Source organism: Ciconia boyciana, chromosome 5 (genome assembly GCF_034638445.1).
Source record: "Ciconia boyciana chromosome 5, ASM3463844v1, whole genome shotgun sequence".
NCBI lineage: Eukaryota > Metazoa > Chordata > Aves > Ciconiiformes > Ciconiidae > Ciconia > Ciconia boyciana.
In genome coordinates this window covers 9,914,319-9,926,905 of record NC_132938.1, presented here as the reverse complement: position 1 = coordinate 9,926,905, position 12,587 = coordinate 9,914,319, and the positions used below count along the sequence as shown (strand labels likewise).

General features: G+C 50.7%; 1 protein-coding gene across 1 annotated transcript in view; it reads right to left on the bottom strand.

Moving 5' to 3' along the window:
* Positions 1-1,865: 1,865 nt before the first annotated feature.
* NAT8L (N-acetyltransferase 8 like) overlaps positions 1,866-12,587 on the bottom strand; it is a 37,128-nt gene continuing 26,406 nt past the window's right edge. The window contains exon 3 of the mRNA XM_072862386.1: positions 1,866-10,210. Coding sequence (XP_072718487.1) covers positions 9,843-10,210 — 368 coding nt within the window. The 3' untranslated portion in view covers positions 1,866-9,842. The remainder of the gene's footprint in view (positions 10,211-12,587) is intronic.

Below are 12,587 nucleotides of genomic sequence, written 5' to 3'. Positions count from 1 at the left end.
TGGCAAAAGGTGGGCCAGCATGGATGGACGGATGGAAGGTAGATAGGTGGATAGATAGATAGATGGAACATTTTGGTGGCTGTTTGGCCAAGTTAAAAGCAGTTTTGTGGGCTTTATGTGCTCAACTGTGTTAGACCCAGGGGCTTCCCTGCCCGGCTCCAGCCTCAGCCTCCTTACTTTTCTTGTGAGAGCACCAAGCTGCTGAGGGGAGGCCATGGTTACGGCGGGGGGGACAGCTTGCGGTGGCTTTGCTTTGGCTTTGTAGGAGGCATTAAGGTGTAGATAGCTAGTGGGTGTGCTGGGGAGCCTGCAAAGGGGGTAGGGATCACGAGGTCCTGTCTCTTCTAGAGGTGAGGCACACACCTGGGGACGCAGGGCATGGGGCAAAGTCCTTGTCCGAAGAATTTTAATTTTTTATCCAAAGCAAGCCACTGGGAAGGGGAAGGAAAGGAGGCCAGGACAGGTACATGTGGCCTGTAAGTGGAGAGTCAGAACCCAATTACCAGTTAATCGAGGTGCTTTAAGGCACACCTTCTAAAACTAACACAGCTTTTGTTGCCACTTTCCTGTTATTTCACTAAAGCAGTTTTGGGGTGGGGGTTTTTTGGTAGTTTTGGTATAAAATAAAGCTTCTGCATGTGAGTGAACTCACAGCTGTTTCCCCCCAGGACCCCCCAAATCCCACAACACACCACTATCAGTCCCAGAGGTGTATTATGTACTCCTCCTCGGAGTGAGATACTGCTGTCCGGTGTCTGCACATCTGGATAAAGCAGACAAGTGATAGGGGCTGGATCCATACTGCAAAGGCATTAACCTTACGCTCCACGTCGCTGCCTGGCTGCTCAGCCAGATAACCCGGCATGTCCCAAAGCCTCAACCCGCACCACTGGGAAGGTGACAGCACCCAGTGCCCTTGCTGGGGCTGCTGCCTGGGTGACCTCCAGAGCCAGTTTGCCAGGCTGTCCCCGAGCTGCTGGCTGGCAGGGCTCTCCTGGCAGCATTTATAACTGCCACCAGCAACCACTTTTCAGGAATAAACAGCCCCAGAGGCCACTTCAGCAGCAATCAGTTTATTCCAGCTGTCCCTTATTGGACTGAAGGCTGGAGGCTGGAGCCCCATCTCCCCCCCCACACTGGAGGTCAGTGCTTCCCTGCCTCACAGAGATGCTCGAGAGGTGGACAGAACACCCCCGTGCAGGTCTAACACACAAACAGCGGGGAGCGGCCCATTTGGGCTGATTTTTAACCTAAGGAAATGCAGAGGCGTAGGGAAGAGAAAGGGGCTTGTGTGGCTCGGGGAACAGATGTACAGATGTGCCTCCACCACAAAAACGTCCTCACCGATACCACTCATTCTATCACTCCATGTCCTTGGTGGTAGAAAAAAGACACCGTGTGGTTTTGTTTGGTCCTCTGCTCCAATGGGACATTTCTCAGGGCTATCTCAGGTGGGATTTTGGGTGTAAGTGCTCAACCGGCAAATGGAGGCACGTGGCCTCAGGCAGACCTGTGCCTGGTGGCCGAGGCTGGCAGGGTCCCACCATGGGGCAGCACCAGCAATGCAATGTCCAGGGGTAGCTCCCCATTTACTGGACGCAGCTCCAAGAACATTGACACTTCCGAGCGCGTCAGCACTAGTCAGTGAGCTGGAACAGCATGGAGATACAGTCGAAGGACATGCATGACACACACATAAAGACATTCCTATTTATCAATGAAAACAGGAACAAGTGGTGTTTGCCCACACTGGATTGGGAGCTGGAAATGATGGAGGCACCGTCGGCACTGCGGTGTCAGTAACTCGACAGCAATACAGGTTAGGAAAAAACTGACATAAGTTTTAGATTTTATTCATTCGTACATTATTTACAGCAGTTGCTTTCATATTACAATTCTCTTTCATCTTTTCAGTTTTCACTTATAAAAAATTAACCAAATAAACCTTATATAACCAAATTTATCACAGCAGGTCTGGTTAATTTTCACAGTTACAGCGGCCATCAGGAACAGAACTTAAGTACCTACAAGTCATTCATCCAGAGCACCTCGCCCGACCCTGCCCGAGGACACCCTGCTGTCCCTCGAGAGCTGGCTGGCTCCCGGGGCCTCGCCGATGGAAGATGGAGAGACCACGCCGCATCGGGATAATGCTGTGTAGGCTGTAGCTCAAATGCCTAAAGCACACCAAGGGCTAACTCGCACACGTCTTAACACATCCTGCCACGCTATAGAGGAACTGGTTTGTATCGATATGCCTTGACAGTATCCAAAGGGCTTTCCAACAGAGCTGACTGCTGCTTCCCTCCATCGGAAAATTGTATTACTTTATTCTATTTTCTGCTATTGCTGAGCCCCAGTAGCGCAGCAGCAGAGTACACTGGGGTACGAGACTGCGGCAACGAGCATTTACCTTCCTCTGTGTGACTGACAGCTCTTCCTTGTGTCTGCCTCTCCCACCAGGAACGGTATTTGCAATAACTCACCCTTAAAACTACGGTGAAAAACCTGCGCTGCGTAAGGACTTACAACGCTGAAGAACGATTCAGGTGGAGGGATCCTACATGGGCAAGTTCTCTGCCACGGTGAAGTCCAGTCCCAGAGACCGATGGCCTTTCCTCGTACTTAATCCTGCTCCCCGGGTGCAATAGCAGCACTGACGCCAGTGTGTTCCTAACGGTATCACCTTCATTAACTATCTCCCTGTGCTCTCCCCCACGTGCTCATTTGCTTTACAGTGGTAATTATTGCTGTTTTAAAATATGTTCATATTTCTTTGAGGACTTGTAGCCACTTCCCGTTACAAAGTACAGTACATACTATGCTGAACATAGAAAACACAAGACTAATTTCACATTGGTCTTGTACAATGGTGAAGAGATGCAGAGTAAGAGGCTGTTTGGGGGAATCCGAGTTTCTATTTAGGCATGAGTTTAGCCTGTAACCCATGAACTAAAAAGCCACTGCCTTAGACATGAGCAGTTCTGGTAAGCAATTTAGCCCCAATTTTTTTTTTTTTTTTCCAACTGATATTGGACGTTTTCCAAATGCATACCACACATCTGCTTAACACTACCAAAAAAAAAATTTTTTTTTTTCCTTTACCTTTACCGCATTTGTCTCAAGACTTTTGCTTTAATAAAATAACACAAGCACACAAACTGCTTAAAGCTAACGGCCCAGCACAATCATAAGTACAACTCACAAAGCAATGGATGCTTTGTTAAACCTAATTATATCTTTAAAAAAGCAAATATACATATTACAAGTCAAAAGGACTAAGCTTTGGAGGAAAAGAAATTGAAAACAACGTTAGCTATATGTTCATTACGCTGACATAGCAGTAGCTGCTTCTGCATTCAAACACGTTAATTGTAAATAAATTTACAGTTGCGTTATGTATTTGTTATGCTCTTGGTCTCAATAAGTCCATCTTCGACTATTTAGATGTTAAAAGCATATTCTCTCCGGCAGCTGACCATCACGTAATACAAAGACAGCACTGAACAGCGATTTTAAAGAGTGATCAAATTCCAAATGCTGACTTAGAGCTTGTTGTTTTAAATGATACTGTGTTTTAACTAAACCCTCTGTTATCCAAGTTATTATCTTATTTTCAATGAAAGGTACTCCAAATGACCATTCAGGTAGCAGTTTTTCAGTTTATAAGCATAATCTCTGTGCATAGTCTTTATTACTGAGGGATGCAAGAGCACACCATTTTTTTTCTCAAGATTCTGTGTGGATCTATTTTGAGGGCAAAAAAAAAGAGACAATTATCCTTTTTCATGTTAAAGCTTATTTAACAGTTTGCATCCCTTCATTTTCTTTACGTGGTACAGTATATTCCACTGCAAGACTCCAGTTAGCATGGAATTAAAATGCCTTTATTAAGGTTTAAATAGAGTGCATACCAACAGCATCATACTAGCGCTAATGAAACACAGGCTCCCAGCACATTGAAAATGAGATTGTTAATTCAGAGGTAACCAGAGCTGGTTCCTGCCCTTGTGTGTTTGGCAATTCGGAAATCCCTGCAGTCAGCCTCTATCCATTTGCACCTCGGCCAGCAAATCTGGCAAATTAAAAGGCAGCAGACCTGCACCACGGACAGATATGGTTCAGTGAGCAACGGGCAGCAGCAAGGATCATGACGAGGTTTTGTAAAACCACAGTTCCCTTGGGAATTCTGACCACGGGACTTTCTGTTCTCGCCTTCCACGGCCTCACCCTGCTCTCCCTGGCGCCGAGGTGCAGTTTGCCACCACAAGGAAGGGGCCTGACCCCCCCAGGCACTGAGCACTTGCTGCTCCCGCTGAGGCGTGCGGCACTGGGAACCCAGCAGGCACATCCGAACCCCAGCAGCCACCTGCCGACCCTCAGTCCTGCTTCTACACAGGGACTATTAAATTCAGATGTCACGACATAAACTATCACCCCATTTCACATGGGGACAACAGGACAACACAGGGGAAACGACTGTCCAGGTCCCAGCCTCGGAGACAGATGTCCCAAGGGTCATTTACCCCCTGCATTCGCTGAAGGGCGATGCTGCAACGAGTCAAGATGTAGAGCTGGCCTGTGGGATTTTAAGGATTTAGGTGCATCCATCCTGCACATAGCGGAAGAGGAATGGCTTGTGCCCTGAGGGCTGTGATGCTGGCTTTGGGCGTGCAACTACCTCTGCAGCACTGTAAATGCTGGTCCTGCTTCTGCGCCCCACGCCAGCCCCATTGCACATTGCCTGCAGCAGCCAACCAGCTCGACCCCGCAGCGCTACCACACCTCAGACCCGCCGGTCACAGACCATCCTTACAGTCTCCTTATAATACCATTAAATTCATCTTCCTTCCGACAAACATCTTTTAAAACAAGCCCGCTTCTCCCTGACAGGGTTGACTACGCCGCCAGCCATCTCCTTCCACCATAGCCGGCCTGAAAAGCCCCGCAGCCAAGGTACCCCACAGCCATGCATCTCCTCCCCGAGCGGGCAGCGACCCGCAGCAGCCCCGACCTCCTCGGCTGCTCCCCCAGCCGTACGCACTGCTGAGCCGGGCGTGGATGGACCGTGCAGGTGAGAGCCCAGCTCCCGAGACTCAGTCTGTGCATGGGTACGGCCTGCAGCACGCTCAGGGAGAGGGAAAGGCTTGCTCAGAAACACCGTCCCACATACCGCACGGTAGCAGCGAGGTAGGGGAAAAGAACAGCTTTCAGCCGATGGCAATGCCCCAAACTTTTCTGTGGCAAGAAGCGCTGCAAAGGGCATCTCCCAGCAGAGATGAGTTACGGCTGCCATTTCCAAGCATCTTGCAGGTGCTGTCTTGCTTCATGGAGGGAAAACACAGCGTGATTTTACGACAAATACCAGTTCAAGGGTTTCAAGTAAGATTAGAAACCACTTTCCTTGTTGCTTTGATTGCTCAGCGTTACTGGCCTGGGACCATTCAGGGACCAAGCTTCCCACAGAGCTTATTGCCAAATATTACGTGCGCTTGAAATGCCGGTTTGCTCAGGACACGCAGGGCATTCCCGCTCACTCCACAGGGAATTGCCCAGGCTGTGCCGGAGGGCTGGGGCAGCCCTGAGGCTGTGGACCTCAGCCACAGCAATGCAAAGTTCCACCCCCCCCTTTTTTTCTTTTTTTTTCTTTCTTTATTTTAAGAGAGACCTCTACATGGATGTTACACCCTGACTCTCTAAGGTGCCTTCCCCATTGAGCAAGTGCTCTGCCCCAGTCTCCTCCAAGCAGAGGACACTTGAGCGGTGCCTGCTGCACAGGGACTGGCAGAAAAAGCCACGATGCTTTTAAGGAGAGAGCTGCCAGGTGAGGAAACCACATCCCAGTGCCACCGCACAGCACAGAGTCCAAGGGCAGTGGGCTGTGACAACCCACGTGCACAGCAAAGTAAAAGCAGGCACCTGGCACAGCTGGGGGAAGTTCCTTCACATCTCCAACACATCCTCCACCTAAATCTGAAGCAGTCTTCCTAGCCATCACGTTTACTACCTGAGGCTAAGACCCAAGAGATGCTCCACTCTTCCCCACGCTCCGGCTAGAAGTGTCCTTGGAAGGAGAAACCACCAAAATAAATTAGGAGCATCCCCCACCATCTCACACTGATGGGAGTCTCTGTTGGAATTAGACTTGACAACTGGCAATAGGCTCTCAATGGGTTTCTGGCAGTAGGTCCAAACCACAAGTTCTTCTGCTCAGGACCAAACCCACAACCGTCTTGTGCTGCTCTGCACCACTCAGATGCTGAACTGGGATGGGAGCAGTCAGGAGGTGATGCTCAAGCCCAGAGAAAGGGGGATGGTGATGGTCCCAATGCACGCCTGTGCTGACCACAGCTATCTGGTGTAGGAGAAGCAAGAAGCTCCCCAAGGGTGGCTGCAAAATCAGTACTGGGGGCACAAGTGATGAGCTGTGGCATCTTACTTTTCCATGCAAGGCTGTTTAAACCAGTGCACCCCAAAAGAGGCACAGTGGATGGATCACCAAAGGCAGTTCAGCCTCAACACATCACCCCATGAACTGCACCACGGTCTACCAGCATGCTGGCCCAGGCAGCGAGGGCAAGGCAGGCTGGACCCTGGGGAGGGCAGCGGGTGAGCCCAGCATGGTCCGGAGCCCAGGGGCCACGCAGAGCAGCAGGCAGAGGCTTTCTGGCTCCAGAGCTTAGCCCGAGCTATCACATTCAGGGAAACTTCCCATGCACGCAGACGAAACGACAGCATCACTTTTAAGCCCAACCTTATCTAATCCTATTCAGAGCAGCTCTGGGTGGGAAAGCAGCAGCAACGCCGGAGGTCCTGTACCCCCATCCTGCTGCTGCTACCAGGGATGCAACCATGGCAGCCACGTGGGCTCCCTAATAAAATCCCGGGCTGGGATCAGCGGTGCTTCACCCACCAGCCCTCTCCATCTTCCGAGGAAAGCAAAACCCGGCCTATTTGGCAGCCAGCCCTTTCCTTCAGAAACGAGCTGTCCCGGCTGGAGAGCTGGGAGCAACCAGCTGGATTTTTTCCAAAGAGCCTGGTCACAAAGCAACTGGCAGAAGCGTTAAGGGAAGAAATTTGCTCAGCAGCTACTGGCCAAGTGGCAACGACTCAATCCTTATCGGCGCATCTCCGGCAGCCGGCGTGCCCAGGGAGGAATGCAGACAGCATCCCAAGAGCTGCACCTTTCCAAAGCACCTCTTTCCCAGGCAACTCAACAGGTATTACGATCAGATACTGTAATATCACCAGTTAAGGTTTACACATTTTTAAAGAAAATACTGGTAACCTGATGGTACTTCTGTGTCTGTGGGATCCGGTGGGATTTATTCCAGGTTTGGCTTTTCTGACAGGATGTGGAGTTTTATTACAAAGGCACAGGTATCAAATAAAACCAGCAACATTCTTTTAATTAAATATCCCAATAAAAAAAATTAACACTCAATTTAGGCTTTACGTATTCCTCCCTTATTAAGAGACTAGTTTTGGTTTTTTTCCTCTCTGGAAAGGTTTTAGTGCAGTGATTATATAGCAACAGAAAAATAAACTAAAAAAGGCACAAACTGTTTTGTGGTTTTTTTTTTTTCTTTCAACTTTTGCTAACACTTTATATTTGTCTATTTTACTTCGGTTAATAAATCACTGAATGCAGCAAGAAAATATTCTGCCAATTTCTGTACACTATACAAAAACCCCTACCAACAGTACATTATTTCAGCTTCAGGAGAAATGTACAGCATAGAAAGACTTTTAAAAATATAGTGCCCCATACAGAAATTTTGTTAATTAAACTCACGGTCTCTTGCTACAGTGCCCTTCACCATCCTCACCTTCCCCCCTTACTGCTGGGACACACACTGGGACTCTGCCCCTCCGGCTCTTTACAGGCTGGACCGAGCCCGAGCCCAGCACCGAGCGCTACCGGGGCTGTGCCAAACGGCTCCTCCGTCCCTGGCATCGGCACCCGGTCCACGGCCCCGGCGGGGATGGGGCGAGCCCCTGCCTGCTGAGCCCCTGCAGCTCTGCCGGCCCGGCTCAGTGCTGGGAAAGCTTTCGGCCGGAGAGGAAAGGGCAGCTCTGGGTACGGTGGGACGCAGGCAGCATCCCATGCGTGGGTCCATGCTGCCTGCCCCCGTCCGCCCCACGGCTCCCCTCCTCTCCACGTGCCCCACGCCGCCTCCCTTCTGGGGCTCTCCCACTGATGCTTCCATTGTGTCTGCAAGTGCGAGCGTGGTTAACGCACGCTCAACCCTTTCATCAAGTTCATCATGATAGGTTTTTTTCCCCTCACGCACGCATAATACTTCATAAAATAGTAACTTTTTTTTTCCCCAGGAACTAAATTAAAGGTGTTTTCCCTTTAAATGTATTAACGGAGCTGAACCCCTCCACCCACCCCAAATTAAGTGCAGCCAGAAATGTTTTCTTTATACTTCTGATACCACGTTTTAAAAATTAAAACCTACTGATCTTTTTTTCCCCCAAGACGTAATTCATGCAAAGTTGCTATTTGTTTAAATAAGTTATAAAAGTTGATATCTCAGGCTAGAAGAAGCTGTAGTCTTGGTTATTCTTTAGTTGGCAGGCACTGTACATACATACCGGGTACAGACACATGCCGAATCTGCTTTGCATTGCTTTTTGCATTGTACAATTCACAAATCTGACATCATTAAAGCAGTTAATTACCTTTGATGGAAGGCTGCAGTGAGGCCATCTACATTTATCAAACAAGCAGCTGGTTAAGATAATAAGTATGCTCCCCCCCGCCCCCCAGCGCTCCCCAAAATGCTATTATCTGTCACACGTTGCTTCTCTGAAGTGGTTAGATTTGGTGCGCACATTAATGTGCAAATGTGTTGCCATAGGAACTGCAGCCTCCATTATGCCTCAATGACACCATTCAGCAAAAGCCCAAACTAAAAATAATAACAACAATAAAAATAAAAAAACACCCCTTAAAAATAAAATAAAAACAAACAAACAAAAAACCCCAAAAGGCAGCAAAGAGAAAGTCCAACGCACATGCGGAGTCTGGCCCAGGACTGCAGGTTACGCGTGGCTACAGAACAGCGCAAGAGATATTTAGGTTTGATCTTAACTTCACACTATGGTACAATGGGGCTCAGAGTTCAGCCGGTCCAAGTCTGTGCTGGCTTAGGAAGGAGGGGGGAATGGAGCGGAGTCGTGGTTACCGGATGCACCCAGGGTCTCTCAGACATTTGGCAGAATGAGGCACATCCAAAAAAAGTGCAACACCAGTGCCGTGGTGGCAGTGCGATGTGTTTGAGTGCGTGCACGCGCTTTCCTCTTCATGCATTGTAGCAAGCGGGTTGGGGCAGGGGGGATTTTGCCCCCCACCTTTTTTTTTGAAAACTATTAACCAGTAAATAACGGTAAGACAAATGCATATTCTACTTACTGGTGCATGAAATACTGAAAACTGCATTCAAGTAATATTTCTGCACTATTATGAATGCATCACTATGTTATCTTACATTTGGAAAAGGAGAAGACTATGTACACCAGAGCAGTGGTACTATTTTGCAGTTAAAGTTTCTGTGCTTTACGGAGGTACCTGGGAAGGAGAGGCCGCCGCTCCGCCCCGCTCCGCCCCGCCAGGTCGCAGGACTCCCAGCGCCACCACCTACAGCATGCGAGGAAGGAGCGCTGCTCGGCCGGACCGTCGAGCTGCACGGAGCAAACCAAGAGATGCCGTGAGGGAACAAAAACTCAACCCAAAATTGGCAAATCAACAGTGACGAGAAATAGAAGGGCAATTTATTATTTTTGAAGGGGGAGGAGGAGAAATTTTTTTTTTTCGTTTGGTTGGTTGGGTTTTTTTATTCTTCCCGCAGCTGCAGGCGGTAGCGGTGGTAGCGGAGCTGGAAAAACATTCTCTCCAGTAAGGAGCGTGTCATCCCTGGCAGGGCGTAATGTTCGACGACACCCACGTGCTTGAACCCCAAGGACTCGTAGAGCTTGTGGGCTGCCATCTTCACGGCCGTGGTTCCCAGCACGACGGAGGAGTAGTTGTTGAGCATGGCAAACTCCAGCACTTTGCGGCCCAGGGCCTTGGCGATTCCTTTGCCGCGGTAGTTGGAGTCGACAGACATGCGGCGCAGCTCCACTGTGTTGTCCTCCTCGTTGCCCCGTGCTGCCACGATCCCCACCACGTTGCCGTCCAGGACGGCGACCCAGAAGCAGGAGCCTGCAGGAGATAAAGCAGCACATGTAGCTACTGGCAACCTCGGACGGGCAAAATGGGCAAGGCACCTGCTTACGAACACGTCGATGGGAGCCGGGCTTGGGGTCAGAAATCACCTCTGTCACACGTGGGGACTAAGGACCTCCATAAATAAAGACCACGCTTCCTTTTCCCTTGACACTGTGAAGGGAATGTTGTTTTCCAGAGGAAAACGCACAGGAAAGTCGCTACGAACCAAAATGTGAGATTCCTAGGGACCAAGCATTATAAAGTACATTTGGCTGCCATCACAGATGGGTAAGGATCCTTAGCGCATGGTGGCACACGATGGGTAACTTCTGACCCGCACACAGTCACGCTCTCCTGTCCCACCAGTAACTTCACTGCAGTGAGTCCCGGATCCCTCCCAGCACAGCACAACCCATCTCTGGCTGCTTGCTGCATCCCACCGAGACCCAGCAGTGGCGCAGGCAGCCCCTTGTATGCTTTGCTGCCAAACTCCTCCTCTACTAGGAGCCACTTTTTCCAGAGGCTCTCGTCTCCAGGCGAACAGCTCGTCTGCAGTGCCGGCAGAGCATCCTCAGGCTCATCAGCCGAGAGCTGCGGATGTGCTCTGGGCAGACCTGCGGTCTCCAAAGCGAGCAGGGCTGGCCACGCGCAGGCAGGGAGTCCACAGGGGAGCAGCACAGGCTGGTGCACAAAGCATCCTTGGTGACTGGGGAGGGCAGGATCTGACGGAGGTGCCAGTGAGGGGAGGGAAAGGCTGAGCCCCTTTCCCTGCTGCTGTGGTGAGAGGCAGGGAGCCAGCTCAGAGCAGAATGGGAGCCCCTGTGCCGGGGCACAGCAGGCAGGGCTGGGACACGGGGAGGTGGTAGAACCTCCCTAGGTCTGGGAAACCTGTGCCTGCCGTGGGCCAGACACCCTGCCATGGTCCCAACCTCTTGTTGGCACTCATAAGGATACTGCTTTTTGGGTGCAATGCAAGAGCAATGCCACCCAGGCACTGGCACGGCTGTTTCCCCTCAAATCTCAGCACCTTCCCACCACTGCAAACAGCACGCCAAGGAGCATGGAAAACACTCTGGAAAAGAGACAGCAGGGAAAAGGCAATCCAGTGCAGAGAAATTGCTGCAAGCCCCCAGGAGCAGAGGAAGACCATCCCTCTTCCCCAGGGACACTTTGCCTCAGCCAGCACCCAAAGTTTGTTCACAGCCATGACTGCAGCCTTGCCAGACAAACAGGGCTGGCTGCTGCACCCCGAGGGACCGGGAGAGCCGTGAGCACTGCTCTGCGCGCGCAGGAGCAGCACGAGGACCTGGCCTCCCTGCAGCATCCTCCTGCCAGCCCCTTCTCCAACCCACGAGGCCCGGCTTGTTTCTGACCTCCTCCCATGCACGTCTGGATACGTGAGTGCATCCTCCTCTTGCGGACTTCAGGGGCTCAGTGCCGGACTTGCCTAAGACAGTTTCAAATGGAAAATCCAAACTGGGCAGCGAGACGAGAAACTAGGATCACGAAAGCCAGCAAAGCACAAACAGGGGAAAATGCCACATACAGCCCCCAGAAAGAGCATCTCCTGTGCACAGCCAAGATCAGGCTCACCCACCCCTTTTTCCCCTGCAGTTTGGGGTGCTCATGGCCAGACCCCCCTTGCTTGGAGCTGCTGCTCCTCCCCTGCTGGCATGTGCCAGGCGAGAGCATCTCGTGAGCTGGAAACATGGTGCTCAAGCAACTCGGGCCAAAGCCATGTAGAGTTTCAGCGAGCAAAACCAGCCCACCCTTAACTGCGCCCCGGCACCAGTCAGCTGGCAATGCTGCTCCAGGAACGAGGACGCAGCTTAATGAACAGGCTGCTGTTCTGGGGGGTGCGGGGGTCAGCACTGCTGCTCTGCAATGGGGCTGAAGGCTTGGTAGGGCAGATGCTGCCTTCAAGAGGCCAAAGCAAAACCCATATAATCAAAGCCCAGCAGCCTGAAGGGCACCCAGTTGGGGTTGGGGCAAGCACCTCGGGGTCCCAAGCGCTCTGACCACAGCCCCCGTTATGAAGCTCAAATAAAACTGGACCTTGCTGGAGAGAGGTACTGATATCATCCTCTCCCACTGCTCATAATGGCCAACAAACATTCAAGCTGACGCAATTAGAAACTGCTGTAACTGGAGTATTACAGCATCGCTTGGCTGGACCAGCAAGGGGACTTAAGAAAAAAAAAAAAAAACAAAACCACAACCCAAAACCCACAAAAAACCCAGATGAAATTCAAGTAATGAATTACTCAGGTCTTAACTAAAGATCTTCACAGAAGATCCTGGTGAAGAAAAAGTGTCTTGAATGGAACTGAAAAGACCAATGTTGTCAGCACAGGACAACTGCAACCTGAGC